At 47.0% G+C, this 27,260-nt stretch overlaps 1 protein-coding gene across 1 annotated transcript in view; it reads left to right on the top strand.

Annotated features, from left to right (window-relative positions):
• Window positions 1-27,260, top strand: part of LOC311228469 (uncharacterized protein) — a gene marked incomplete at both ends in the record, with an annotated part of 109,132 nt that overhangs the window by 68,790 nt on the left and 13,082 nt on the right. Inside the window, 3 exons of the mRNA XM_084314375.1 lie at window positions 11,595-11,780; window positions 13,966-14,247; window positions 14,702-14,879. Coding sequence (XP_084170501.1) covers window positions 11,595-11,780; window positions 13,966-14,247; window positions 14,702-14,879 — 646 coding nt within the window. The remainder of the gene's footprint in view (window positions 1-11,594; window positions 11,781-13,965; window positions 14,248-14,701; window positions 14,880-27,260) is intronic.

Here is a 27,260-nt window from a genome sequence, read left to right as displayed (position 1 = left end):
GATTAACCATCATGGGCGTCAGACCAAGATCCTCCGACCGGCGTTTAAGCCGAGCAGAGGACCCTAGTCTGGAGGCGGTGTTTCGTAAATTGTCGCTAACCCCCACAGCATCAACAACAACCAGAGCTCGCAAGCAAAACAATACGTACCCAACCTGGAAACAACCGCTTCTCACAACAGTCGGTGCTTCCTACAGTCCAGCTGTGTTGCCGGAGGGCAACCCCATCCAGCCGCAGCAAGGAGGACTGTAGCTGGGGAGCATGTCAGCGGCGTGAGCTCCCAATACGAAAGCCATTTGAAGGTCAGAATGATCATTATCTTCCAGACACTCCAATAACGAAGACAATATCGCCGTATTTTCTCGAAAATAGTGAGAGAGAAAATAAAGATATGATGTCAGCGTATCTCCTTGTTCTTCTGTTTTCCTTTCCTCAGACTAAATATTTTTCTCCACGTCAAGTGGGCATATAGCAGGCACTTCTTTGTGGATGAAATTTGAGAAGGAGATGAGTGTGTGGCCCCACCCCTGCTTATGTAGGTAAGTGGATGGGGGTGTGGCCAGACGAATGCTGGCATGTAAAGGTACATGGTGGAAGTTTTTATTCAGTGTATATACGCTGAAGCGAGATATATGCAGACAGGTGCTGAGTGAAGCCATAACGCTATAGAACACACATTAATTGAAGCATAATGGACGTTGCGTTTATGCAGTCAGGTTAGACGCTGTTTACAGTCAAAGTTTTGCTTGTACATGGTTGCAATTCAATTCCCCCTCGCAGTCCTCGCCAGTCATGTTAAAATACGTCATTGGCTATAGGCTTTTTAAACAATTTAATAGGCTAAACTTCGTTTTAACTTCTTTAATTCGAATTTGTTTATTTCATTTCATTTTTCCCGACATAATGCTACCTGCCTCGACGAAATCCGTGTTTCGGTTGCGATACAAATGAATTACGAAGTTAGCAGTTGTTATTGGAATGATTGATTGATTGATTGATTGAAAATTGTATTACCAGATTGCAGAATGGGTACAATACAGTACAGCTCAATACACACAATTGTTAAGAAGATGCAAACCAGACTTTCGTCCTGTTTACATCAGGGTCCCCCATTTTCTATTCATCATAACATATTATATGACATACATGACAATGACATACAGATAGACAGTACTTGTGTAGCTTTCTATAGGGTGGTGAAGTTTAGGTGCACTTTAGTTCTGTGTGATGTAAATAAGTTAATGTTAAGTGTTGTTTTTTATGCTGTGCGTTTATGTGAATGTTGATTAGTGGTAGTTGAGCTATGATTATAATTATGTTTTTCATTTCGGATGTATGGAGGCGATGTATGCTTGGTTAAGGTTGTGAATGGAGATGCTATTTATAATTCACGTGTGATCCGGGGACTTAGCGGGGAGTGGGCTGTAATTGGTCGAGATACGTCACGTGGCGTCAGTGAAAGTGGTAAACAGGAAGTTGCGGGGAATTTGACAGCACAGAAGGGATACGAGAGGGAACTGGTCAGTGGATGCGAGAGTAAGCGATTTGTTTTCAGAATGATAGTAGTGATGTGGTGGTTATTGACTGAATGTGTGTTTTGTTTCAAGGTTTGTAACCTGTTGGAGAAAAAATTTAAAACTTTCAACAACTGAGTGGCATCCTGTCCATCCCTTCACCCCAGCTGCGGGCACATAGCAGCACAGTACTGCTACATCTATACATTTATGACATACCAGATTTACAAATACAGTACAGTACAAATGCAGTACATTTATGACATACCAGATTTACAAATACAGTACTGTTTGTGATACAAACGAGAGTCTAAAAAAGAGAGTATATACATTTGACGAAGAAACTGTACATTGGAGGAGGTTGGGGTGGAGTGGGGGGTTGGGTAGTTGGGGTGGGTTGGGTAGAGCCCTGAGACCCGTAGCGTAGCGGGGGGGAGTAACCGGAGAGCATGCTAGACACAGCTAGATGGCAATGTTTTTTTAGGGCGTGCCCATCTAATATAGCCAATCCCTCGGTCCGCCGAGGCTGTCGGCCTTGTGATCACCTGTTTTCTTTGTGTCCAGGGTATCTCAGGCGGGGGAAACATGGCCGCTGGCCGGGGGCCCCGCCGCAGCCGCAGGCGAGGCCGTGCTCTCACCTCTGGCTGCACGGTGTGGGGCGGCGTGGAGCCCAGGTCAAATACCGCCCGTGCCTCCGTGGAAGACCAAGGTCCACACGCGGAGAGGGGAGCCCTGAGGAGGAGACCCCTCCCCTCCTCAAGGGGAGATTGCTCCAACCAAGATGCCTGTGAACAACCGTTGACAGCATCCTAGCGCTCCCTGCGGTTATAGCTTGCGGCTGGGTCAAAAGCTGAATAACCTCAAAACCTCGCGCGATGGTTTTGACGTCGGCTGGCCCTAAGGCCCCACCACCCGACACCATTTTTGACAGAAAAGCAGCCAATTGAGCAACGTTGTTAGTTGCTGCTAAATTCTGTACCGCGGCGGTATAAGCTTCATCAGCCCACCAGCCACCTGCCGGGCCGACTCTCCTCTTGGCGTCGGCCGGGCGAGATACCATTCCACCATGTCAGGGCAAAGGACCAATGCCACCTGCTCCACTAACCACGGAACACCAGTGGCGGCTGCTGACCAAAGTCTATTACTAGAAGCACTGCTCCACTAGTAGTCATGCAACAACCTCCACTGCGGTGTGCACCCGAATGAACGAAAACTCTATTAACATATTGCAGAATGGGCTAGCCCAATACACACAATTGTTATGGGGATGCAGACCAGAGAAAAAAGTTAGTCCTGTCTACATCAGGGTCCCCCATTTTCAATTAATAGATTCACAAAATGCACACCTGCCCTGAGCCCTGTCGTCAGCCCATCCACCCATGTAAAGGGTAAATAAGCCTCCGCTAAACCCCCAACATTAGACACCAATTGACCGTCAGCATGAATGGTTAAGAGGAGGGAAGAGTAAAGACAGCCCCGGCGGGGTACATGGGAAACGGCGCCCCAACATTGTAGCATTAGCACCAGCTGTGCGCGCTAAGATACTTGGAGAAACATCCAAAAGTGAGTCATGATGACCACGTTTATCCAAATATCCCGCCCCCCCGCGCCAATACATCACCCGGTCGTCTCACGAGGCAACAAGCAGTATTACACATGCCAGTACCAACACCTGCCAGCGCAGGTCCTACCTGAGCACGACGTAGCTCGAGTTTCTCAAGTTCTCAAGTTTCTTTAATAGTTGTCATACAGAAGTACAGAATACTTTTATACAAAATGCTTCTTACTGTTACGCTCCAGAGACTGTGCTAGACAAGATAAGTATGAAATAAAATAAAGTAGCATAAAAAGAAGTAAAAATAGAGGTCACAGTGTTCAGTATAGACATATGTACAATGTTCGATGCAGACTAGAAGTAACTGAGTTATCATACAATATACAATATACTATGCAATATACTAATATACAATACTATATAGTGCAAAGCAGAAATGGGATGAGGTACCATTTAGGTACAATTTACAGTAAGGTGTACGAGTTGTAGTGCAAATCCTTTACCAATAAATATAAAGTGTGTTTAGGTGATCTAAAGTGTGGAGAGTGGGTGCTGCAGTGTGTTGTTTGTTTAAAGTGAGTGTGTGCATGTGGATGTGTGTGCTGTGTGCATTTGATGGTTGTTGCATAGTGTTTATTGTTCGTTGAGCAGCCTGATGGCCTGGGGATAGAAGCTTCTTCTGAGTCTTTCTGTGCTCGCCTTGAGACTCCGGTATCGCTTGCCTGACCGCAGCAGTTCAAAGAGGCAGTTGTTCGGGTGGCTGGAGTCCTTGATGATTCTCGTAGCCTTGCCCCTGCACCGCTTGTTGTAAATGTTCTGGAGGGTGGGAAGCCCCCCTCCAATTGTGCGTTCCGCTGAACGTGTCACTCTTTGTAGTCTGCTTCGGTCTTGTGCAGTGCTATTCCCAAACCAGGAGGTGATGTTGCCAGTCAGGATGCTCTCTATTGTACATGAGTAGAAGTTCTTAAGGATCTTCTGACTGACTTGGAACTTCCTTAGGCGCCTGAGGAAGTAGAGGCGCTGTCGTGCCTTCTTCACAACACTGTCAATGTGTGTGGTCCATGTCAAGTCCTCGGATATGTGGGCTCCGAGGTACTTAAAACTGTTCACTCTCTCAACCGGTGCCCCGTCGATGCTGAGGGGGCTGTAGTCCTTGACCCCCGACCTCCTAAAGTCCACAATCATCTCCTTTGTTTTGCTGACGTTTAGGGAGAGTCTGTTCTCCTGGCACCATCCCGCCAGGACCTTGACCTCTTCCAGTTAGGCCCTCTCGTCGTTTGCAGAGATCAGGCCCACCACTAATGTGTCGTCAGCAAATTTGATGATTGTGTTGTTGCTCCGCTGAGCCACACAGTCATGTGTGTACAGGGAGTAGAGGAGGGGACTCAGAACACAGCCCTGTGGGGCCCCTATGTTGAGGGTGATGGATGAGGAGGTGCAGTTGCCTGCTCTCACCACCTGGGGTCTGCCCGTCAGGGTCTGCCAACCGTCGCGCGAAGTCCATCGGTCCGCTGTCAAGCGACAAGGAAAAAACACAGGATAGGACCGCCGTGCTGTCTGGACGTGCCGAGAAGGATCCGGGGGCTGGGGTACTTCTGGCGAAAGCCCAACATTGCGTAATTTCTCCCTACGTTTCATAATAAAGTTCCTGTTTGAAAGTGCATGTGAGCTGCTTCCACGTTTGGAAAAGAATGAGGAAGGGTGAGGCGTGACCACTTCCTGCCTAATATAGAGGCACGCATGGGAGTGGCGTGGTCACGTGCAAGTGGGTGCATTTGTTTTGTTTGCCCAGGGCACACTAGGTGCTGGAGATAATGATATATCTCAGTAGGCAGAGCGAGACGCGAAGCCAGATGATATATAACTGGGAAGCCATTGGCCTTGCTGAGTTTGTTATTTGAACTGAAGAGAATGGACTCTGTTTTACAATGATAGTTTGTTATCAGCAAGCCAGGTGCAGATTTTGCCTAGTTCCGAGCTAAGGGTTTTTTCAACCTGTAACTTGTTCTTGTCAGAGACCAGCAGGGCTGAGTCATACGCAAACAGGAACAAGTTGCAGTCACAAGCTGACGACATGTCATTTGCATAAATTAGGAACAGTGAGTTGTAAACTGTAGGACGTCTCTGCACCAGATGCCCTTTCAACCCCAAGGCCAGATTTGAAGCATCGTCTGTCCAGGGGTTGGAAAATGGTATGTTTCACACAATATGTAAAATCCGGGCTCGAAATAAAAAAAATGTACTTGGTAGCACTGACCAGCAAAGATTTAGGAGCACCCACCAAAATGTAAGGAGCACCAACAATATATATGTAATATATTTTTTTTATTGATAAAAAAAACTACAATATAACTACTGTAATTAGGCATGTGCCGGTATGACATTTTGAAGGTATGATAGCCTTGGGCAAAAATACCGCGGTTCACGGTATATCACGGTATTACAAAATAAATAAAAAGATTCCCATTGAACAAAACGTCCTTTATTACAGTGCACAAACCAGCTTTTCTGTAGTGTTATTTATGAATGTGTGAAGACTGTATTACATACAAATATTATATATATATATTTTTTTTTAAACTTTATTTTTTAGCGTTTATCGCTTTTCTGGTCAAGCATGACCGACAGAAACAGGTTGAAATGGGATGTAGAGCAGGGGAAGACATTCTGAGAAATGACGGCGGGTCCGGGAATCGAACTCGTGTCCCCCAGATCCGTGACAAGCACGGTTTTCCCCGACGCAGAAATAGCGCCGAGATATGCGGTGAGCTACGGGAGCTCCCCTCAAATATTATATATTTTGAGGTCGCACAGATACAATTTCGGCTGTGGGGGGTGCTTTACTCACTGGAAGCCAAACCCGAGATAGTCCGGGTTAACTCGCCATGCTCTGGGCGCCAAACCCGAGAAATCTCGGGTTTTACTCCATATTTCTTTTATTAGCGATATCCATTAATTTTTCATCCATCCAGCCTGACGTTATCATTGGGAATGGGTCTGAGCTCGCAAAGGGCAAATATCGCTGCCTATCGTCTCCCGGATGGTATTGCACATCATTGGATTGGATTGGCTGGGACTGCATCAAAAAAATAAGTCCGGTCTAGGTTTTACTTCTCGGGCATGCAGCTGGATACTATTGCATTGACTGGGGGGACTGGGAGCATCGTGGATTATGTGTTTTGGATATATAACGTTGGATCAATAAACGCGATCAATATTTGGAATGGCGATCAGGAATTGGATTAATCTTTTTGCAGGACATCAGATGTGAGGTAACGCCTTTATGTTACGAATCTTGGGGTAATCAGAGAAGCGATTTTTCAGACCCCGCTTCTGTTCGCCCATAATATCGATAATATAGCGTTTATTTGAAAACTATTCATAAATCAAGCAACAAATGGCACGATTTCTAACTAAATACATTGCAGCTCGATTTGCTGGTTTATTGAGATGAGAGAGAACGCTCTAGAAATATATTTATATTCATCACGGTATAAAATGGAAATGTATGTATGAAAAAATTATCTGTTTCGTGCATGTTGACTGGAAGCAACTCATTGACGATCACCGTGTTATTTAGATCTATTGCTATTATATTTGATATATTTTATGCACTCGCGAATAAGTCCTCCTACATTGGATAAAGCACTGGCACTGAAAGGCCATCAGCAGAGGGCGCTGTTGGCCCTGAATGAGTTAATGTTTGAAGTAGTCGACTGAAGGCTTCTTGTCCTCTGCGAAAAGCATGCAATAGACCTGTCTCAAACCCTGCCCCTTTTCTTGATCCTCCAATCACAGCTGTCGCTTACCTCTGACTTCCTCGTACAAACTTCCTGCCCTCTTTTCTTGATCCTCCAATCACAGCTGAAAAGAGGGCAGGGTTTTGAGACAGGTCCATTGGTCCACTGATGGATACATCTTGATATTTGCCTAGTCTAGTGCAGTGTTTCTCAACTGGTGGGTCGCGACCCAAAAGTGGGTCGCGGGGTCGTTTTGAGTGAGTCGCGGATGTGTAAAAAAAATTAAAAATATTTTTTTTTTTTGTTTTTTTTTTTTTATATACTTTTTTTTTTGCACTACCTATCTTTGTGAAAGTGGTTTCTCAGCTCTGGTCCAGCTGAAGACAAAGCAGAGAAACAGATTGGACATTGAGCATGACCTCAGAGTTGCTTTGTCTACCATCACCCCAGACTTTGAGACTCTTGTCAGGAGCAAACAACATCCCCAGTTATCCCATTAGTTCCCTGGGATGTTAAGCTAAGAAGTCTGCTAAGAAGGATTATTATTTATTATTATTATTATTATTATTATTATTTATTTCACCCCAGTTATCCCATCAGTTCCCCAAAACTTAGGTCTGTTATGTTAAGCTAAGAAATCTGCTAAGATTGCCTGAATTTCCCCAAGGGGATCAATAAAGGAATATCTTATCTTATCTTATCTTAAGAAGCATATTATTTATTATTATTTTATTTTATTGGGTTTTTAGCCCTAGTTGCACTTTTGTTGCACTTTTTTGTGTTTATTTCATGTTTTTAACAGTGCATGAAAGATTGTGTATTACTGCAAAAAAAAGAAATTGAAATAAATCATAGTGGTTAAAAAATGTGGGTTGCGACTTAATGACTAAGGAAAATATTGGGTCCCGAGGCTAGACCAGTTGAGAACCACTGGTCTAGTGTGTTCATTAGACGGGGAAATCCTCTTTCAGTGCCTCTGTGCCTGTTTTCTTAGGCAGTTAGCCTCGCTGGTATGCGCGCCATTAGTGTTAGCCACGCTTCTAGGCCTCTTTGCCTTTGGAAAGAATGATACAAATAATTTTTATTCTTTTTTAAGTAAACCCGGGGCGGGCCAGTTAAGAGGATATATATATACTGGTATTGTTTTTTGCATTAGACTAAGTGGTTGACAGTCGACTACGGCTCCTTTTGATCGATTAGTCGACTATTCGACTCATGAACCAATGAACACAATTCAACTAAAGCAACCAATAAAAAAAATCTGATTGGGATTAATTTTACAGGTGAAGGGATCCTTCCGGAGGGAAAGGATCCTTGATGTCCAAAGCCCAAAGGAGGAGGAGGAGGAGAAGAAGAAGGAGTATGAGAAGAAGAAGGAGGATAAGAAGAAGAAGAAGAAGAAGAAGAAGAAGGAGGAGGAGGAGGAGAAGAAGAAGAAAAACGAGTATGAGAAGAAGGAGGAGGAGGAGGAGAAGAAGAAGGAGAAGAAGGAGGAGGAGGAGAAGAAGAAGGAGGAGAAGAAAGAGAAGGAGAAGAAGAAGGAGAAGAAGGGGGAGAAGAAGGAGAAGAAGAAGGAGGAGAAGGAGAAGAAGAAGAAGAAGGAGGAGGAGGAGAAGAAGATGAAGAAGAAGAAGGAGGATGAGAAGAAGATGAAGAAGGAGTACAAGAAGAAGAAGAAAGAGGAGGAGAAGTATGAGGAGGAGGAGGAGGAGGAGGAGGAGGAGGAGAAGAAAAAGGAGTATGAGAAGAAGAAGGAGGAGGAGGAGAAGAAGGAGTACGAGAAGAAGAAGGAGGAGAAGAAGAAGGAGAAGGAGAAGAAGGAGGAGAAGAAGGAGAAGAAGGAGGAGGAGAAGGAGAAGAAGAAGGAGAAGAAAAAGACGAAGGAGGAGAAGAAGATGAAGAAGGAGTACAAGAAGAAGAAGAAGGAGGAGGAGAAGAATGAGGAGGAGGAGGAGAAGAAAAAGGATTTTGAGAAGAAGAAGAAGGAGGAGGAGGAGAAGAAGGAGAAGAAGGAGGAGGGGGAGAAGAAGAAGCAGGAGGAGGAGAAGAAGGAGAAGGAGAAGAAGAAGAAGAAGAAGAAGAAGGAGAAGAAGGAGAAGAAGGAGGAGAAGAAGGAGGAGGAGAAGGAGAAGAAGAAGTTGAAGAAGAAGATGAAGGAGGAGAAGAAGGAGAAGAAGAAGGAGGAGGAGGAGGAGAAGAAGATGAAGAAGGAGTACAAGAAGAAGAAGGAGGAGGAGGAGAAGAAGGAGGAGGAGGAGAAGAAGGAGTACGAGAAGAAGAAGGAGGAGGAGAAGAAGAAGGATGAGTACGAGAAGAAGAATGAGTACGAGAAGAAGGAGTACGAGAAGAAGAAGGAGGAGGAGGAGAAGATGAAGAAGGAGGAGGAGAAGAAGAAGGAGGAGGAGGAGAAGAAGAAGAAGAAGGAGTACGAGAAGAAGGAGGAGAAGAAGGAGGAGGAGAAGGAGAAGAAGAATAAAGAGTACGAGAAGAAGGAGGAGGAGAAGAAGAAGGAGGAGGAGAAGATGAAGAAGGAGTATGAGAAGAAGAAGGAGGAAGAGAAGAAGGAGGAGGAAGAGAAGGAGGAGGAGGAGAAGAAGGAGTACGAGAAGAAGAAGAAGGAGGAGGAGAAGAAGGAGGAGGAAGAGAAGAAGGAGGAGGAGGAGAGGAAGAAGAAGGAGTACGAGAAGAAGAAGAAGGAGGAGGAGAAGAAGGAGGAGGAAGAGAAGAAGGAGGAGGAGGAGAAGAAAAAGAAGGAGTATGAGAAGATGAAGGAGGAGGAGAAGAAGGAGAAGAAGAAGAAGAAGGAGTACAAGGAGAAGAAGAAGGAGGAGGAGGAGAAGAAGGAGGAAGAGAAGAAGGAGGAGGAGGAGGAGGAGAAGAAGAAGAAGGAGTACGAGAAGATGAAGGAGGAGGAGAAGAAGGAGAAGAAGAAGAAGAAGAAGAAGAAGAAGAAGGAGGAGGAGGAGAAGAAGGAGGAGGAGGAGAAGAAGAAGACGAAGAAGGAGTACGAGAAGATGAAGGAGGAGGAGAAGAAGGAGAAGAAGAAGAAGGAGTACGAGAAGAAGAAGGAGGAGGAGAAGAAGGAGGAGGAGAAGAAGGAGTACGAGAAGAAGAAGGAGGAAGAGAAGGAAGAGGAGGAGGAGGAGAAGAAGAAGAAGAAGAAGGAGTACGAGAAGATGAAGGAGGAGGAGAAGAAGGAGAAGAAGAAGAAGGAGTACGAGAAGAAGAAGAAGGAGGAGGAGAAGAAGGAGGAGGAGAAGAAGGAGGAGGAGGAGAAGCAGGTCAAAGCGGCTTTTGAGCTCCGGTATGAGCAACAGGAGATTCTGGGGAGAGGAACCTTTGGAACCGTGTTGGCCGGCTATCGCAAAGAGGACGAGCTACCTGTGAGTCATATACACCTGGGTTGGGATCAGTTCAATGAAAGAAAGTTGATTTGTATTCAAAGTAAAAAGATTTAAACACTTTCAGACACGAGAACGTTGAATTATGTAGCCTATTGACAATACATGAGAATGGATGTCCCATCATTAACATCATGTAAACGACAATTTCAGTTTAAATTTTGAATTGATTCGATTCAAAGTTAATTGACACACACACACACACACACACGCACACACACTTGCATAGAACATTTGCTTGACAGTGTCTCTAAGTGTTGCAGACAATAGAAGAGTGTTTTTGTGTCTGTCCTGTAGGTGGCGATAAAACAGTGGTTGACAGTCGACTACGGCTCCTTTTGATCGATTAGTCGACTACTCGACTCATGAACCAATGAACACAATTCAACTAAACCAACTAATAAACAAATCTGATTGCGATTAATTTTACAGGTGAAGGGATCCTTCCGGAGGGAAAGGATCCTTGATGTCCAAAGCCCAAAGGAGGAGGAGAAGGAGAAGGAGTACGAGAAGGAGGAGGAGGCCCTGCAGTGGATCCAGAACGAGTACAAGGAGGAGGAGAAGGAGAAGGAGGAGTATGAGAAGAAGGAGGAGGAGGAAAGAAGAAGAAGGAGGAGGAGGAGGAGGCGCTGCAGTGGATCCAGAACGAGTACAAGGAGGAGGAGAAGGAGAAGGAGGAGGCCCTGCAGTGGATCCTGAACGAGTACGAGGAGGAGAAGGAGGAGGAGAAGAAGGAGGAGAAGAAGGAGGAGGAGGAGAAGGAGGAGGAGGAGAAGAAGATGAAGAAGGAGTATGAGAAGAAGGAGGAGGAGGAGGAGGAGGAGGAGGAGAAGAAGAAGAAGAAGGAGGAGGAGGAGAAGGAGAAGAAGATGAAGAAGGAGGAGGAGGAGAAGAAGATGAAGAAGGAGTATGAGAAGAAGAAGGAGGGGGAGGAGAAGAAGAAGAAGGAGTACGAGAAGATGAAGGAGGAGAAGAAGAAGGAGAAGAAGAAGAAGAAGAAGGAGTACGAGAAGAAGAAGAAGGAGGAGGAGAAGAAGAAGGAGGAGGAAGAGAAGAAGGAGGAGGAGAAGAAGAAGGAGGAGGAGAAGAAGAAGGAGTACGAGAAGATGAAGAAGGAGAAGAAGAAGAAGGAGTACGAGAAGAAGAAGAAGGAGGAGGAGGAGGAGGAGGAGGAGAAGGAGGAGGAGGAGAAGGAGGAGAAGAAGAAGAAGGAGAAGAAGAAGAAGGAGTACGAGAAGAAGAAGAAGAAGGAGGAGGAGAAGAAGGAGGAGGAGAAGGAGGAGGAGGAGAAGAAGGAGTACGAGAAGAAGAAGAAGGAGGAAGAGAAGGAGGAGGAGAAGAAGAAGAAGAAGAAGAAGAAGAAGAAGGAGTACGAGAAGATGAAGGAGGAGGAGAAGAAGGAGAAGAATAAGAAGGAGTACGAGAAGAAGAAGAAAGAGGAGGAGAAGAAGGAGGAGGAGGAGAAGCAGGTCAAAGCGGCCTTTGAGCTCCGGTATGAGCAACAGGAGATGCTGGGGAGAGGAGCCTTTGGAACCGTGTTGGCCGGCTATCGCAAAGAGGACGAGCTACCTGTGAGTCATATACACCTGGGTTGGGATCAGTTCAATGAAAGAAAGTTGATTTGTATTCAAAGTAAAAAATGTAAACACTTTCAGACACGAGAAGGTTGAATTATGTAGCCTATTGACAATACATGAGAATGGATGTCCCATCATCAGTGCCAGCAGGGGGCGCACGATTTAGTGCTTGAGTGCCACCACCCACTTCAATGATAGCGTTAAAATTATGTGTCTAATCTGCCCGTCGCTTATCAATGACTTGTTTGCAGTCAACATTGTCGAAACGGATTGTTTTTTTATCGGTTCATTTTCGTTTTATAGCATTTTGAAAAGCCCTCGTTTTCAAGGGAAATATAAAGATTACGTGATAATCGCCCTTTACTGGAATATTCTAGAATACACAAAAACATTGTCATTTTTCGGCCTATTTTATTTCAAATAAACGCTAGATTATCGATAGTATATGTGTACGTATGCACGCTATATAGGCGATCTGAAAAATCGATTCTCTTATTTCCTGATCGCTCGCACAGCCACACAGCCACACACACATAGGGGGAAAGCTTATATCTCCGTGAATACAGGTCTGATTATCCTAAGACTGGTAAAATAGATTCCTTACCTGGGATCAGATGTTATCCAAAAAGATTATTCCAATTCCAGATCGCCATTCCAAATATCGATCGCTTTTATTGATCCAACGCTACATACTGTACATATGTATTCCACGCTGTTCTGAGGGTCCACAATGATTCCGATCGGCTCGGGTTACATGCCTGAGAAGTAAGTTTTCTCATCCATTTTCATTGAGTCCATTCCAAAAGGGTGCATTACCATCTGGGAGATGATAGGGGGCGGTTTTTTCACATCTGAGCTCCTACAGGGGCTGCATACCAACGGGAGACTCGGTTGATGAAATATGAATTCAGATCGCTAATAAAAAAATAAAGCGCTAATAAACGTCGTGGGCATTCAGGCATTGGGCTGATAAAACGTGATATGACGTCATGGGCACTGAAAGTGTTAACATCATGTAAACGACAATTTCAGTTTACATTTTTGAATTGATTAGATTCAAAGTTAATTGACACACACACACACACACATACACACACACACACACATGCACAGAACATTTGCTTGACAGTGTCTCTAAGGTCGCTTTCACATATAGTTTTGGTGGACTTGGTGCGGTTCTGGTGGTGAAGTTGCAACATTGTTGCATTTGGTTCGCCTGCGTTCACACTAAAATCTGTGAGGCGCACCAAACTATCTGAACAATGTCACGCGGTCGAAAAGGGCGCTCGTCTATTGGACACAATGGAGAGTGGAAATCCCTCCCCTTCAGAAAGTGAAATGCGGAAATACACAAACTGCGTAGCCGTGAGCAGGCGTGATAGTAGCAGAGGCGTGGCACTGATAGAGAGTGGAAATGTGTGTGTGGCTGCGAGCCCGTGTGTGCGCGGGCGCACGCGCGTGTGTGTGTGTGGACTGCGATCCATGTCTGACTCCAGATCAGCGGATCACCCAAGTCTGTCCACGAGACATGTTTACACAGTGTGCTTGTACTGCCGCGCGCCACGGTATTAATAATAAGCCGTGTTTCTATTGGACAGTGGAAATGTGAGTGTGGCTGCGAGCCCTTGTGTGCGCGCGCGTGTGTGTGTGTCTGTGTGTGGACTGTGGACTGCGAGCCCTGGCTCCAGAACAGCGGAGGCTAGTTGTTCTATTGAAGCCGATTACCACCATCCTCTCGCTAAACAACTTGTACACCACGTTGTTTTTATGAGTTGTTTTTATTTGCAGTGAATGCCGTGCGCCTCGGTAATAATAATAAGCCGCGTTTTTTCTTCCTTCTTCCCAAGATGCACAGTATATAGATATATAGATAGATAGAGAGATATATGCAGTGTGCTTGTTTTGCAGAATTGCAGTGAATGCTGCAAGCAGTGGTAATAATAACCACTTCCTACATTTGGTCCGCGTTTGGTTCGATGAAGCCGAACCGAGACCTACGTTTTCAGGCGGACCAGAGTTCGCCTGCTTGGTCCGCGGACCGAGTTCGACGCGCATTCACACAAACCCGAAAAACCGGACTATCGAATTCTGGTCCGAAAGTCCGGACCAAACAGCCCCTGTGTGAAAGCGACCTAAGTGTTGCAGACAATAGAAGAGTGTTTTTGTGTCTGTCCTGTAGGTGGCGATAAAACACATCCCCATGGACAACGTCACCTACATCCAGGACGGAGTCACCAACACCCAGGTGACAGGCTCAACAACGGATGAGGTCCCCCTGGAGGTACAGCTCCTGCTGAGGGTGGCAGGGGAGCCGGGACAGAGCGCAGCCGTGGCCCTGTTGGACTGGTACCGCCTGGAGCAGGAGGTTCTGCTAGTCCTGGAGAGACCCGTCCCGTCCACCGACCTCCTCGATTACATAGATAGTAGAGAAGGGAGGAAGCTGCCGGACCTCCAAGCCAAGGTAGGTGGTTTGTGTTGTGTGTGTATGTGTAAGTGTTTGTGTAAGTGAGTGTGTGTGTGTGTGTGTGTGTTTGTGTGAGTGTGTGTTGTGTTTGTGTGAGTGTGTGTTGTGTGTGTGTGTGTGTGTGTGTGTGTTTGTGTAAGTGTGTGTTTGTGTGAGTGTGAGTGTGTGTTTGTGTGTATGTGTGTTTGTGTAAGTGTGTGTGTGTGTGTGTGTGTGTGTGTGTGTGTCTCTCTGTTTCATCAACATTCTCTCTCTCTCTCTCTCTCTCTCTCTCTCTCTCTCTCTCTCTCTCTCTCTCTCTCTCTCTCTCTCTCTCTCTCTCTCTCTCTATATATATATATATATATATATTTCATCAACATTCTCTCTCTATATTTCATCAACATTCTCTCTCTCTCTCTCGCTCTCTCTCTCTCTCTGTTTCATCATCATCTCTCTCTCTATGTTCCAGGTCTTCATGAGGCAGCTGGTTCAGGCTGTAATAGAGGTCCACTCTAGAGGAGTTCTGCACCGGGACATTAAACCTGAGAAAGTCCTGGTTGAAACCGGTTCTGACGGCCCGCGCCTCAGGCTCATAGACTTTGGCGTTGGCTGCGACCTGCATGATGGATTGTATACGGATATAAGAGGTATGCTGTTCTGTTCTGTTCTAACCCTTCACTACCCAGCCCTTTGTCTCTCTATCTCTTTATTGCTTTATTGACATGGGAAACATACGTTTACATAGTAGTTGTATTAAGCCCCAGTATATCAGGTCAGTTTGATAAGCCCATCACTCAGTGGTCTGCTCGTCTGACATCAAACAGCGTCCTGCAATGCCTTGACACTCAAACCCCAGTGAATCTAAAAGAGTTGTATCAAGAGACCTGCTATACCATATGCTCGTCCCGACCCCCTCCGGCAAGATGTTGATCATTGGTAGAGGTTGCGAGATCTATATTTTATTTATAACAAGGAAGATTTATTTGACAAGTCTGTCCTTAGTAAATCTACTTGAGTGTACCAATAGGTTTGTCATCAATCAAGTGATTATCCCTCCCTCATTTGTCAAAGGCGCCGGTGAGAGTTCATCTCGGAGCTTAAATGAGTGAGGTAATCTCTTTCTAAATGCTTGCTGTCTGTATAACCCCCTTTTGCATTGAATACAAATAGATTACAGATTCTTATTTACTTCTTTTGCTATTTTTTGAGAAAAGACTGACATCTGTACCCATTTCACCTAAGATCTATACATAATAAATGAAATAGATCCATGCCGCGTTTCTGCCGTGTTTCTGACCTACTGACAATGTTTTTTAAATGTTATTCTCTTTGAGAGATACGCTGTAATCTAACATTTAGACAGTGACAGAATACTATCTTAGGAGCTAATGAATAGTTAGACAGGCTAAAAAAACAGTGACAAATACCATCATAGGGAAAAGTATCTTCTTAAAACGACCTTTCATTCAAGTCTCAATTACACCGAATGACTTTGAATCAGGTGCTAAAAAGTAGAAATGATATTATAGCTTACCAGTATTTCTTAGAAAAAGTAACACGAAGAAAAGAGATTTAGTTTCAAAAATTTTAATAAAAAAATACAAGAGTTACAAAAGAATGCATTTATCATAGGATCTATTTCAGCAGAGCAAAGGCCTGAAGTCAAAATGTAAAAAGTCAAAAAGTTCAAAATCTCCTCGATGAGACTGGAGCTGTGTGTTTTATACACAGGTCCGTAGCGTCATAAGATTATACCCTTTTGGTCAGTATACAGTTCCAATCAGTGTACAGTACGTAATCACACTCCTCCTCTTCCATACTTCCGTTACTTGTAACTACATAACAAATCGAGTATGGAAAAGTCCCTCCCCACACTATATGTTTTTTAAGCAGAGAATAAAGAAAAATATATATCAATACAGTACTTGTATACTTTATACCTTGGTTACAATGTTTTTCCATAACATACATGTGAAAAAAACCTCATACATTATACATCCTACAGTATAGAATCTTTCCCTTTTTAACAGGGCATGCAAGAGTTAACCTGGTAACCCTGTGCCAACCGGCGCTGTTCAGTTCTTGCATGTCAGCTACAAGGTCATCTGGGGAGGCTCCAGTCTTGATGGCTCACATTCCAGAGGTTACTCTTTCTTTTCTTTTTAGGGTTGTATTAGACATTGTGAACACAGCATTATACAGTATTACAGTATTACACACGTAGGAAAAAAAGAATACATCTTTTCATAATCACTGTCTTCCAGCTTCAGTGCTTGAAATCAGGGCCATGCTCATTACATTTTATTCAAACAGATATATGTTTTTAATTTTCAGCGTGTCTGGGGTATGGCTTGACATGGTGACTTGACCCTCTCCGTCTTGACTCGTGGTTTGGTCGCCTTTGATTTTGGTATTCAGACCAAAATCTAGTAGGGGGGGAGAAAGAACGTGTTCCCTCCGGTGTCCGAGAGGTCATCATCCTTTGGTCCTGCTGGCTGTGACCTTTGACACCTCCCCTGACCTCTTGGAGCAACACGGCCCCTCGCTCGATGATCGGCTGGACTGGATAGGTCTGCAGATCCCTCTTAATCCTGCGGGTTCCGATCATGTTCGGGCTATTGGCCCCACTTAGATTGGGATAGAAGATTAAGTCAGTCTTGAAGAATTCACAATTTTTCCCCACAGTTTCTACTGTAGCCCACGTTTTGCCAAAATGTGGGTCTCCCTGTCGTGTCACTTTGTAAATCTTCACCCAGGCCGGCACGATCCCCTGCCAATTTTCACCCTCCAGGATGTGGGAAATACATGATCGCATTTCTGACCCCGTACTTAAGACAAAAAAATCATCAAAGGGCATTCTGTTAAAAGGGTCATAATAAGGCCTTGTTCCTTGGCTAATCCCCACTATAGTGGTCCAAGTGCTGGGTGACTTTAGTTCCTCATTCGTCATCCTTCTCCCGTCCTCATTATACAGTTGAGAGCGCCGATCAGTGCCGTCGTCCTCGTCATCCCACAGTCCTCGATGAAGTGGCATTCGTCTCACCCAGGTTGAGGATCCAGATGTCTGAGCAGGTGGCACATTCAATAATGCGATTGATGTCGCCGGTGACCCCAGGTCAGGCATCACAGGTGAAGCTAGGGTAGGTGATGATACAGTTGACATGGGTCTCGTCCTCCAGAATAATCATCACGGAATCCATTTGTCCCTCGTGCAGCATGATCTCGTCTTCTAAAATGGCAAATCCCGAAGCAGCCATTCCTCCAGATCACTTCAGTACTCTGGTTTGCCCGTTGTGTCTGTTTGCTCTCCGTGTCTGGCAATGAAGAGAACACCATGTCCTTTATACACAAACATTTTGTTATCTTGTGAGGGAATCATTCCTTCATAAGAAGTGGCACCTCCTGGGTTGTAGGCCTTATCCACTGTCTGACATTATTTATTGCTCCCCCACCTTGGGGAAGAGGCCCAGATGACGTAATAATGTTATAGCAACAATCACCCCTATTATCAGGAGGCAGGGGAGAGCCCATCGCATAACTCCTAGGATGGCAGCTCTAGCTGTCTGTATCATAGAGGCAGCAAAATTCCATAAATCACCCACACCGTCCTTGAGTGCAGTACCAAGATCCTCAGCTCCTCGGCCGTTAATGGAACCTAATATTACAGCAAATTGAGTGATGGCCTTTCCTTTGCTCCATTCGTCAACATGTGGAGTTCGGTCCTGCGAACAGGATCCGTTCGTCATATTGTCTAACACACCACCTAGGTGAAATCCCTAGGTGGTTTGCATTTATTGCATCCTGTGCAGGTGTTAAACAGGTGTCGGTTACTACCCCCTTTGTTATTGCAATATTGGTTATTGATGAAGTTCCATCTGTTCAACAGATATGCCTCCGGTGGCCAATAGTAGGGGAATCCTCTGTCCAGAGCATTTTCAAACAGTGTTGCCATGTTTCCACACTTCAAGGTCTTTGCCTGCCATGTGGCCTCACTCTGTTTCGCCCCTAGCCGTGCAGTGGGGGAAGAGCGATAGCAGTTAGCTACTACCAAGGGGATGCTTGCGGATCGGGGGAAGGTGGGGTCGTAGTATGGTGCTCCAGACCCCCCCGAAACTGCCCTCCACCTCATTAGGTCATCGGTGTCTCGTGAGACTGGGGAATCGTACCAATGCATATTATTCCATGCATGTTCCTGTGGGGGAGGGTTACGTACAATGTAGTATCTTTCTACTATTCTTCGGGGGTCGCATCCTATCTCCTGGGCCTTTGCCAAAGGAAGAGTACCCCAATGGATCCACGTACCATTAGTCCCATTCCGGGATTTCCCCCTGGTCAGGGTCCGAGTAGAGGCTAAATCCACCATAGCGGAGGTAGCCTCTTCCACATGTAGGTCTGGATAAGCATCCTTGGCTGTGCACAGACTCTGGTCATTCTGCGTACAATACTGTTTCCCCCACCTACCATAAGTAGTTCTGGGGTAAGCCCCGAGCTGGGCCCCTGTTGCTTTGAAGCTTGGTTCCAGACCCCATCTCATTATGTAGCCACTGGAGGTCTTCTTGGTGAGAATAAGGGGTGGGGGAAGTAGGATGTCGCCTAATTGTCTCTCCTTGATGTTCACCATAGTGAAAGGTATCTGTGGGTCCTTTTCCTTCCAATCGTGTATCCATTCCAATATATCCTCTTTTTCCGACCCATCGGGATTGAGGTTCGGGTTAGATTTGCTTTCTTTCGGGGGAGCTTTGTTATTGCTCCCCACGGCCACTATCAATGCTCCGGGGTATGGGGTGCTGGATTTTAGGTCTACATGCCTACCCACATTTAGTTGGAACCCCAAAATCTGAGCAGCTAACTGTTGGTGGATGAATAGGGTCAACTTGGCCTCCTCGGATTCTGGCTCCTTCTGCCAGCATGTAGCCACCAATTGTACCTCCTCATCCGTGAGGCCTATTCCTGCATAGGCCTTCCATTCATTGAGGGGTCGAGTTGCCCATCTGTGTTTGTGTTTGTCGTACTTTGTGGGTTCTGGCCTCACCCGATATCTCCTCAAATAATTCCTGAAGTTCACACGACAGGTGGCTTCCTGGCCCAGAGTTCCATTCGCATATGGACTTGGGACCCCCATATTTCTTGCTTCTCTGCATATAGGGACTAATTCACCCGCTTCGTTAATAATTATTTTCCCCACTTCAAGGGTGGTGAGACCCCTCCATACCTCATCAGTTTTGGCTAGGTTATCAGATAAGCAATCGAGGAGAGAGTCCAGTACTTGCGTTCCCCACTTTCCCTCGAGTTTCTCCACCTGGCTCGGGGTCAAGGTCGGGACGTCTGTGTACCATAAAGTCCTTCCCCCCGCCAGGGGGAGGCTACGCACCCACGGGAGTGTAGGTGGGTATGGTTTGATTCTTACCCGTCCTGGGTTTGTCACCGCCACGGTCCATTTAAACCAGGTAGTGGTGGTCTGAAAAGGGCATCCCCCTGCCTGGTCAGTAGCTGTGAGAGGTATATCCTGTTCAGGCCTTTCCTGGACCTGAGCCTCCGTCTGAGGGTCCTGTCTGGGAGTCAAGAATCTAAAAAAGGCCTCAGCCTCTCGTTCCCATGCCGGGGGCCATTTTGTATACAGGGTCACCTTGGCCAAGGTTGATTCTCCTGTGTTATCACTTGGTTTCCTGCTCAGGTTCACTTCTACTGCTCGGGTTCCATTCAGTCTGGTAGTAGAACAGTTCGATAATTCCTCCCAAGGCCCCCACTCCAGATCACCCTTATACCTGGAATGTGCTATGACCCTGGTGCAGGGATATATCCTTGCTCCTCCCTTGGCTAGTTTCATTTTAGTTGATATTTCGCCCTTGGGGTCGGAGGGGTACACTGCCATTACCTCGGCCCCCACCGCACCGAGGCAAATCTCGTCCCTCTGGGCGGCAAAGTCTTTCCATGTCATGTATTGATTACATCCCTCCTCTGGGTTTAGTAACCAGCATTGCGGGTCCGGATCAAGTAGTGAGCAGTCAGGGATTCCTTCCTTTGTCCGACCTGTGTCACTAAAAGAGGTGGATATATAGCCTGACCAGGCCTCCCATCTCTTTGATGTGTTTCTTGGTTCGCATGGGACCTGGGTGATCATTCTATAGTAGGTCACGGGTATTCCTTTGTATTCCTTAATCATTGGTTCTTCAAACTCCCATTCGGTACGAGTCCTGGGGTAATCAATTGCCCTTCTTTGGCCCAAAGGTGTAGGTATCATCGCCAGGGCGATACAGAGGTCTGTGATCCGTGGGGACCTGTTCGGGACGATTCCGTGACGGTCCGTGCCACAGTAGGTTAGTCACTTGGACGAGGCACAAGGTGCATTTATCCAGGTTGTGTCCCCATTTTGTCCATCTGATTATGCTTCCTCCTGGTCCTTCCACAGGTTCTGCTTCCGCAGTGTCGGGGTGACGTACTAGTGATTTGTTATCCGACAGATACCCCTTTTTTGCAGCCTTAACTGCTCCATCAGCCACGCCCATAAAAACGCTGGCGCCTCTTATGTTTCCAGCATCCCCATTCAAAGGGGACAATCCTGGCGCCATACAGATCAATATTTTGTGCCTGGCGCACTCCAGGGCGAAAGGCATGGACTCCCTAGGTCCCGGAACACCCCCCCTTACACCCAATTGGGCCATCTTGCTTCCCGTTTCCTGAGGTGTAAAGCTTGAGGCTCCAGCCATTTCCCAATTCTTCACCTGGTTTTGCGGACTTGATCTATGTGTACTATACCTAGGTCCTGCAATCTAAGTCGCCTTGGGCTAAGTATTTCAATGATGGTATCCTTGTGTTCACACTTCTTGCTGGGATTTCCTGCCAGGGGTTTTCGGAGTACCCACACGGCTTCACCTAAGGAGAAAGGAGAGGAGACAACCGTGTTATCTTTTGAAACACATCTCTTATCCTCCCTTCCCAAATTCACAGCTTGTTGTATCCTAAGGAGGGAGGTCGGTTCATCCCAGGATCGCAACATATCCTCCTTGATTATCTGATCCTTTATAGAGCGTACAGCTCTCTTTGCCACCCCGTTCGTATTGGGCTGGTAGGGTACAGAGTATTGGGCCATTACACCCGCTTCCTCCAGTAGTTTCTTTACTGATCCGTGAGTGAAGTAGGTGGCATTATCCATCCTGAGGGATTCAGCCTTTGGTTCTTCCCTTAGGAACTGTGATATGCAGTTGCATATAACTGCGGCCGTCGGAGTGGGGATAGGGTACATTCTGATTCTACCTGGCCCATTGTCCACAATCACCAGTCCCTGCTTGTGTTTCTTTTTTGTCCCCTCTGACATGGTCCAAACACGTCGGCAGAAAAATGCAGTCCTGCTTCAGATACTGCTATTCGTCCCGGTGGCACTGGGTCAGGTTTTGTCCCCCTTACCAGCGCACATTGTTCACAGGCCTTTCGGACTGTTATCGCTCTTTGTTTGGCTTTAGGTATGAGAATGTTGTTAGTTCTCAGGTATACCAACATCCTCTTACTTCCGACATGTCCAAGGTTATCATGTACCTGTCGGATCATGTGAGTAGCCTTGTCCTCCGGTACTCTCACCGTGCCTTTGTCTTCCCAGGCCGTGGGCATGACTAAGGCCAGTCTTTTGAGGTGTAGCCCTCCGACCTTAAGTCGTTTTTGGGCCAGGGTATCAGCTTCCTTGTTTCCCTGGTAATGGACCCCGGTTTCCTCTGTATGGCTTTTTAGCCATTTCCAGGCTATTTTCATGCCTCTGAATTCTTCCACTATGAGGGCCCAGAGGTCACCATGGGCCATTGGCCTGCCTGTGCTGGTTTAAAACCCTTTGGCTTCCCAGTACTCCAGGTTTTCTGTTCCTCCGTTGTAACAGTATTGGCTATCGGTTACAATAAGTAGTTTCGGTATGTGCTTCCCTTTGGCCATTATTATGCCCTCCAGTATGGCTGTTACCTCAGCCGTCTGGGCCGATCCATCAGTCCAGCCACTTGCTGTTTTGATGGTCTCATCCTTGTGTTTTAGAACATAGGCCCACTTTGCCTTTTTTCCGTCCTGTTTTTGCTGACTTCCGTCCGTGTAGAGTACCCAGTTGGGTTCAACCTCAGGCTCTGTGAGCTTGGTTTTCATTTCTAGGGGACACTTGGTTCCCGTTGTGATAAATCTCATTTTAGGATCCGTCAACATCATCGACCAATGTCCCCATCGTGATGTCATGGCCCTTGAGTCCGTAATAGTCCCCTTAGAGGCACTCTGCAGGGCAGGGAACTCTGTGGTCACTATTATATCTTTGTCCTGAGCCAAGTCTTTCAGGGCATTCCAGAATCTAAATACTCCACATAGGATTCGTTCTTCTTCTGTATACCGCTCCTCCATATTGGTGAACTGCATGGATAAAAGTAGACAAGGGGTCTTCCCCTTTCTATTCTGACATTTCAGAGTTATCCCCTGCGTACCCTCTACTTGGGGGAATACTTCCAGATGTTTGGTGGGGTCTCTTTTTTCCAGGTCTTTGCACTTTTTGAGGCCTATTTTTAATCCGGCCCTGGAGAGGCGGGTCACTACTTGGTCCAGCAGTTCCAAATGTTCCTTTTCCGAGTCATTGGTCCAGTACACGTCATCGATGTATATGGTGATGTCCAGACCTTTCAGGATGTTCTCTATGACTCCTTGGAACACATTCGGAGAGTTCTTATACCCTTGTGGTAATACTGTCCATCCATAAGACAGCCCGTTCCAGGTGAACGCCGTCTTTTGGGTGGATAGGGGGTCGATAGGTACTGACCAGAATCCATTAGCCAAGTCAATGCTAGACTTCCAACGTTTGTTGGGCAGATTCCTGGTTGTTTGTGCTATGTTTATCATTGTCCTGGTATCTGAGCAAGTTCTTGCATTCAGGGCAATTAGGTTGTGCACTAATCTCCATGATCCATCGGGTTTGGGGACTCCCATTACAGGGGTATTTGTTAGAGCAGAGTCCAACATAGTCAATACGCCCATTTGTTCCAATTCCGTGATTGTTTCCGTCAGTTCCTTCTTGCACAGGGGGTCAACCCTGTGTTGTGCTTGTCTCTGTGGTATGGTCCCTTTTATAGTGTGTGTATACTTGGGGTCCACCTTTCCCACGTCGTTCTTGTGAGTAGCATACGAGCCTCTCTTGAGTATTTCTCGTATGAGGGTTTTCTCGTGACTTTCGGACTCTTCCACAACCTTATCCATTTCGCTCTGTATGTCCACCGGCTTCATATACTTGACACAGACTCTCTGCTGTGGACCTTTCGGGTCACTATTGGGTATGGATATTGCCTTCCCCTCTGTGCTAGATTTTTCCTTTTCGTACAGTAGCATCAAGTCTCTTGGGGATAACAGGGGTTCCGAATTAGGTGGTCCTACCACTCCTGATATCCCATGCTTCTCTCCTGTACCCATGAGGGCGATGGTCCCATTACCTAATTCCACTTCTATAGATCCAGTAATGGGTGTATTTATATGCAGGGAGATTTCCGCCCCGGTGTCTACTAGGTATTGGTCGTTCCCCACTTGACACGTTAACTTCCCACCAGTCTCCTGTGTTTTGATTGCAATAGCGTTCAGCAGGGGCCTCTCCTGGGGATCTATATTGAGGGTTAACAGACCCTCTGTCACCCGGCCTTCTTCCCAGGCTCGAGTGTCATGTGTCACGGCCCCAGGAGGTAAGGATACTATTGTTTCTCCTTCCGGGCTTTGGATTCCTCCCTTTGTGCTCTCACCTCTGCTTGCTGCTCTGGGGTTAATGCCCCCCAATCGTCTACAGAGAGGTATTTGATGTCGGAAGGATCCCTTTTCCTTGTTCTGTCCTTGGTTGTTTTCGGGGGGAACTCCTGGGAGGCCCCCCTTTTGTCGTTTTTTGAGTAGGTAGGTTTAACTTTAGCCGCTGGCTGTTGCTGGGCTTTGGGAGGCCGAAGTTGAGCCTTCTCATCTCGTGGGTTTTCCCCTTTCCTTTCCCCCTTATTGTATCTGTGTTGAGAGAGCATTTTGACTTGGTCATACAGCATACATTCAGTACGTAACTGGTCTCGGGACCATGCTGCGCATTTGGCTGCCAGAAGGTTACCCCCTGGTACTCCTATGAATAGCTTTTCAAGCAGTAAGCCTGATCCTTGCACAGGTCCTCCACGTATGACTGATTCTGCTGCAACAGTGAGAGACAAGCTCCCGTCTCGCACCTGTGGGATTAGTTTCTCCACCATGTTTTCCCCTGGATCTTGCCCGGGGGTTCTTACTTCTATTTCCATCATTTGGGCCATTGAAGCCCCTTCGGGGATCTCCAGTCCTTTGAGGTGTCTCAAAATGCGAGCTGCATCCGGGTCATCATAGAGAGGTGACCCATGGAAAATCTGAGCAATCCTATGGATATAAGCAGCCTGGGTCTCCCCTTGAAGCATTTCTGGGGCCAGTTTTTTGAGCACTTGGGTTTTGCTTAACAATTCTTGTGCTTTGTTGCTTTCTCCATATAGGGTGCTGTCATGCAGACTCCTGCCTGTATGTGAACTCTTTCCTCTCGTCGGTAAATGTCTCCGGGAGATTGGGCTAGTATGGAGTGAGGACTCACTTCCGGTCGGGGTTCATCTGTGGTGTGTCTCAGGGCTTGGATTGAGCTTATGGACGGGGCCTCGTTCAACTAGTTCCTTTCTCTCCTGGCTATTTCGGCCATGGCCCTGTCTCGTTTGTACACCTGTTCACGTAGTACGTCATAGCCAGCATGTAAATATGCATGCTTGTATGGTTCTGTTATCCCAGGGTGAGACAACACTTTCTCTGCCTCGGGTGACCGGGCTAAGGCCCGAGCCTTTCCCCATGTCACGGGATATGCTGGCATAATATCCCCTGTTTCTTCTCCTGCCAATTCTCCTTCACTTTCGTCGGAGACGTCCTCCAATCCTGAGCTCCAGGTCAAGCCCGAGGGCGGGGCCTTTCAGGGAAGGCCCTGTGCCTATAGGTCTCAGTTTGACCGGTTTGGCTCTCTTGTTCCGAGGTCTAGGAGGTTCGCCCCTCAGGTACCGAACTCTCTCCCTAGATCTTGACCGAGATGAAGACCTTGAGGATGCTCTTGAGCTTGACCGATCCTGGTCTTCCTCCATTTCTGAGTCCTGATCCGGATCAGTATACTCCGGTTCGCTACTTGCTGGGTCGTCCCCTGACTCCGGGGGACATCCTAGTCGTCTAAGAATACTCCTGGCCGGGGACCTGGCAGGTTCGGCCCTTTCAGGTTTGAACTGTACTGTCGGTCTCCTGGGTGTGGATGATCTCCCTCTCTCCATTGTTCGGGAGGAGTTCTGGGAATTGGACCTTTCCTTCCTGGGGACGGTTCCCGACCCCTTAGGGTTTGGAGGGGGAGTGAGAGGTACCGATGCAGGCTCATCGTCCTCGTCTTCCTCACTCTCCCCTGCTTTATCCAAGGCCAGGGTTATTGCCTCATGGTCCTTAGGTTCCACCATGAGACAGATCTCTGTGTGCTCTGCACTCCTTATGCTTGAGATCGCGCTGATTACTGCTTCCCCCAACCATATGCCTCTTTGGCCGTATCCTCGAGACCTGCCCCACATCAGGTTTATGGCTAGTCGGTAGGGCATGTCCTTGGTACCATGGCCCACATAGATTTCTCTTTTTTGCAGTAGTTCCTTCATACGGGACACCAGTTTGTCCCAGTTCTTTTGTGAGGACTGTACCTTATTGTATCGGTATTGGCTTAGTGTCACATGGACAATTTTCTCCACGTGAAACACATCATAATCACACTCAGTGATTACTGCCTTGCCTGGTTTCGGGGGCTCTTTGGTCCTTATTTCCATTACCTGTTTCCTCAGGTTCCGGTAGTAAGAGCCTCCTGCCGTTACCATGCTTGTTTCCCATCTACCATAGTTCGTCAATGACGGTCCAGTGAAGGTGAGAATTGACCATGGTGCGTCAGAGTTGTCCGTCCAGACTGGGTAGTTAGTGACTGTTATGTCTGGTGTTTGTATGTGAGAGTTTGTAGATGTCACTCTCACCCCTGAGTGTTCACCACTGGGAGATGTATAGGTTGCTCTCGCTTGCCTCACTTCCTCGTGAACACGTGGTCCTGGGCTTATGCACCGCAGGGAGTAATCTCGCCCTGGGGTTGATGTAGCCATCGGTGTGGTTGATCCCCCCAGTGTCGGGAGTTGTCCCCTGAGTGTAAATCCCCCCATTTCATATCCGGAGGGATCGCTCATTGAGCGGGGAGCCCTCTGGCCCATGTACCTGTGGGTGGGAGCAGGCAGTGCTCGGCCTGTTTCTGCTCCTGGGTCCTGACCATGTTCCTGTGCCATCCCCTCCTGGGTGTGTCTCACACAGGTGGAGTGGAGCTCAGGGCTTTCAGGGTTAGTGAAACCCCCTGAGCCTTCTTTCTCCGTGCTTGGAGGCCGAGTGTCTGGTGTTTCCTCATATATCCTCCCTGGTCCTGACAGGGGCCACGTAATTTGGGCCCTCTGTTCTGAGTGACTCACTTCCCGTGGTGTTCCCGGGGGACCAGACCATGTCTGGTTTCTGTATGCCAGCTCGTTCATGACCTGTGTGAGGTCTCCGACCATAGTGGGCTCGATTTCCTCGAACAGGTTTCCCCAGCCATTACGGTAGTGTGGTGGCCATGCCTCCATTTGAGCTCTGCGCACTGTGTTTGCTTGGTATTTATCCGGGATCAGCAAGACCACTGCCATTGATGCAGCTGGTATTTCTTGGTAGGCTTCCAAGAAGCACCATATGCTCGTGTTGGCATCATAGTGCCAAATCCCTATTCCAAACAAGGTCATAACTAGGCTTGTTATGCCTGCGCCCTGGGCTTGTCTGAAAATGTTCCTGTAGTATGCCAGGAGTACTCGGGTTTGGCTTTCGATGTCTGTTCCGGGCAGCACATCCTGCATGGCAATTGTCAGTATCCCCGCGTAACCCTTATTTTTAAGTAGGTAGGGGACTCCTACCAGCACCGTGCCGTCCTTAAGGAGGTTATGAGGTTGTCCGGCCACTTCTCTTGCACACCAGTC

This window comes from Notolepis coatsorum, assembly GCF_963971535.1.
Source record: "Notolepis coatsorum genome assembly, chromosome: 5".
NCBI classification, from domain to species: Eukaryota; Metazoa; Chordata; class Actinopteri; order Aulopiformes; family Paralepididae; genus Notolepis; species Notolepis coatsorum.
The sequence above is the reverse complement of the archived record's forward strand: the minus strand, read 5'-3'. Positions and strand labels throughout refer to the sequence as shown.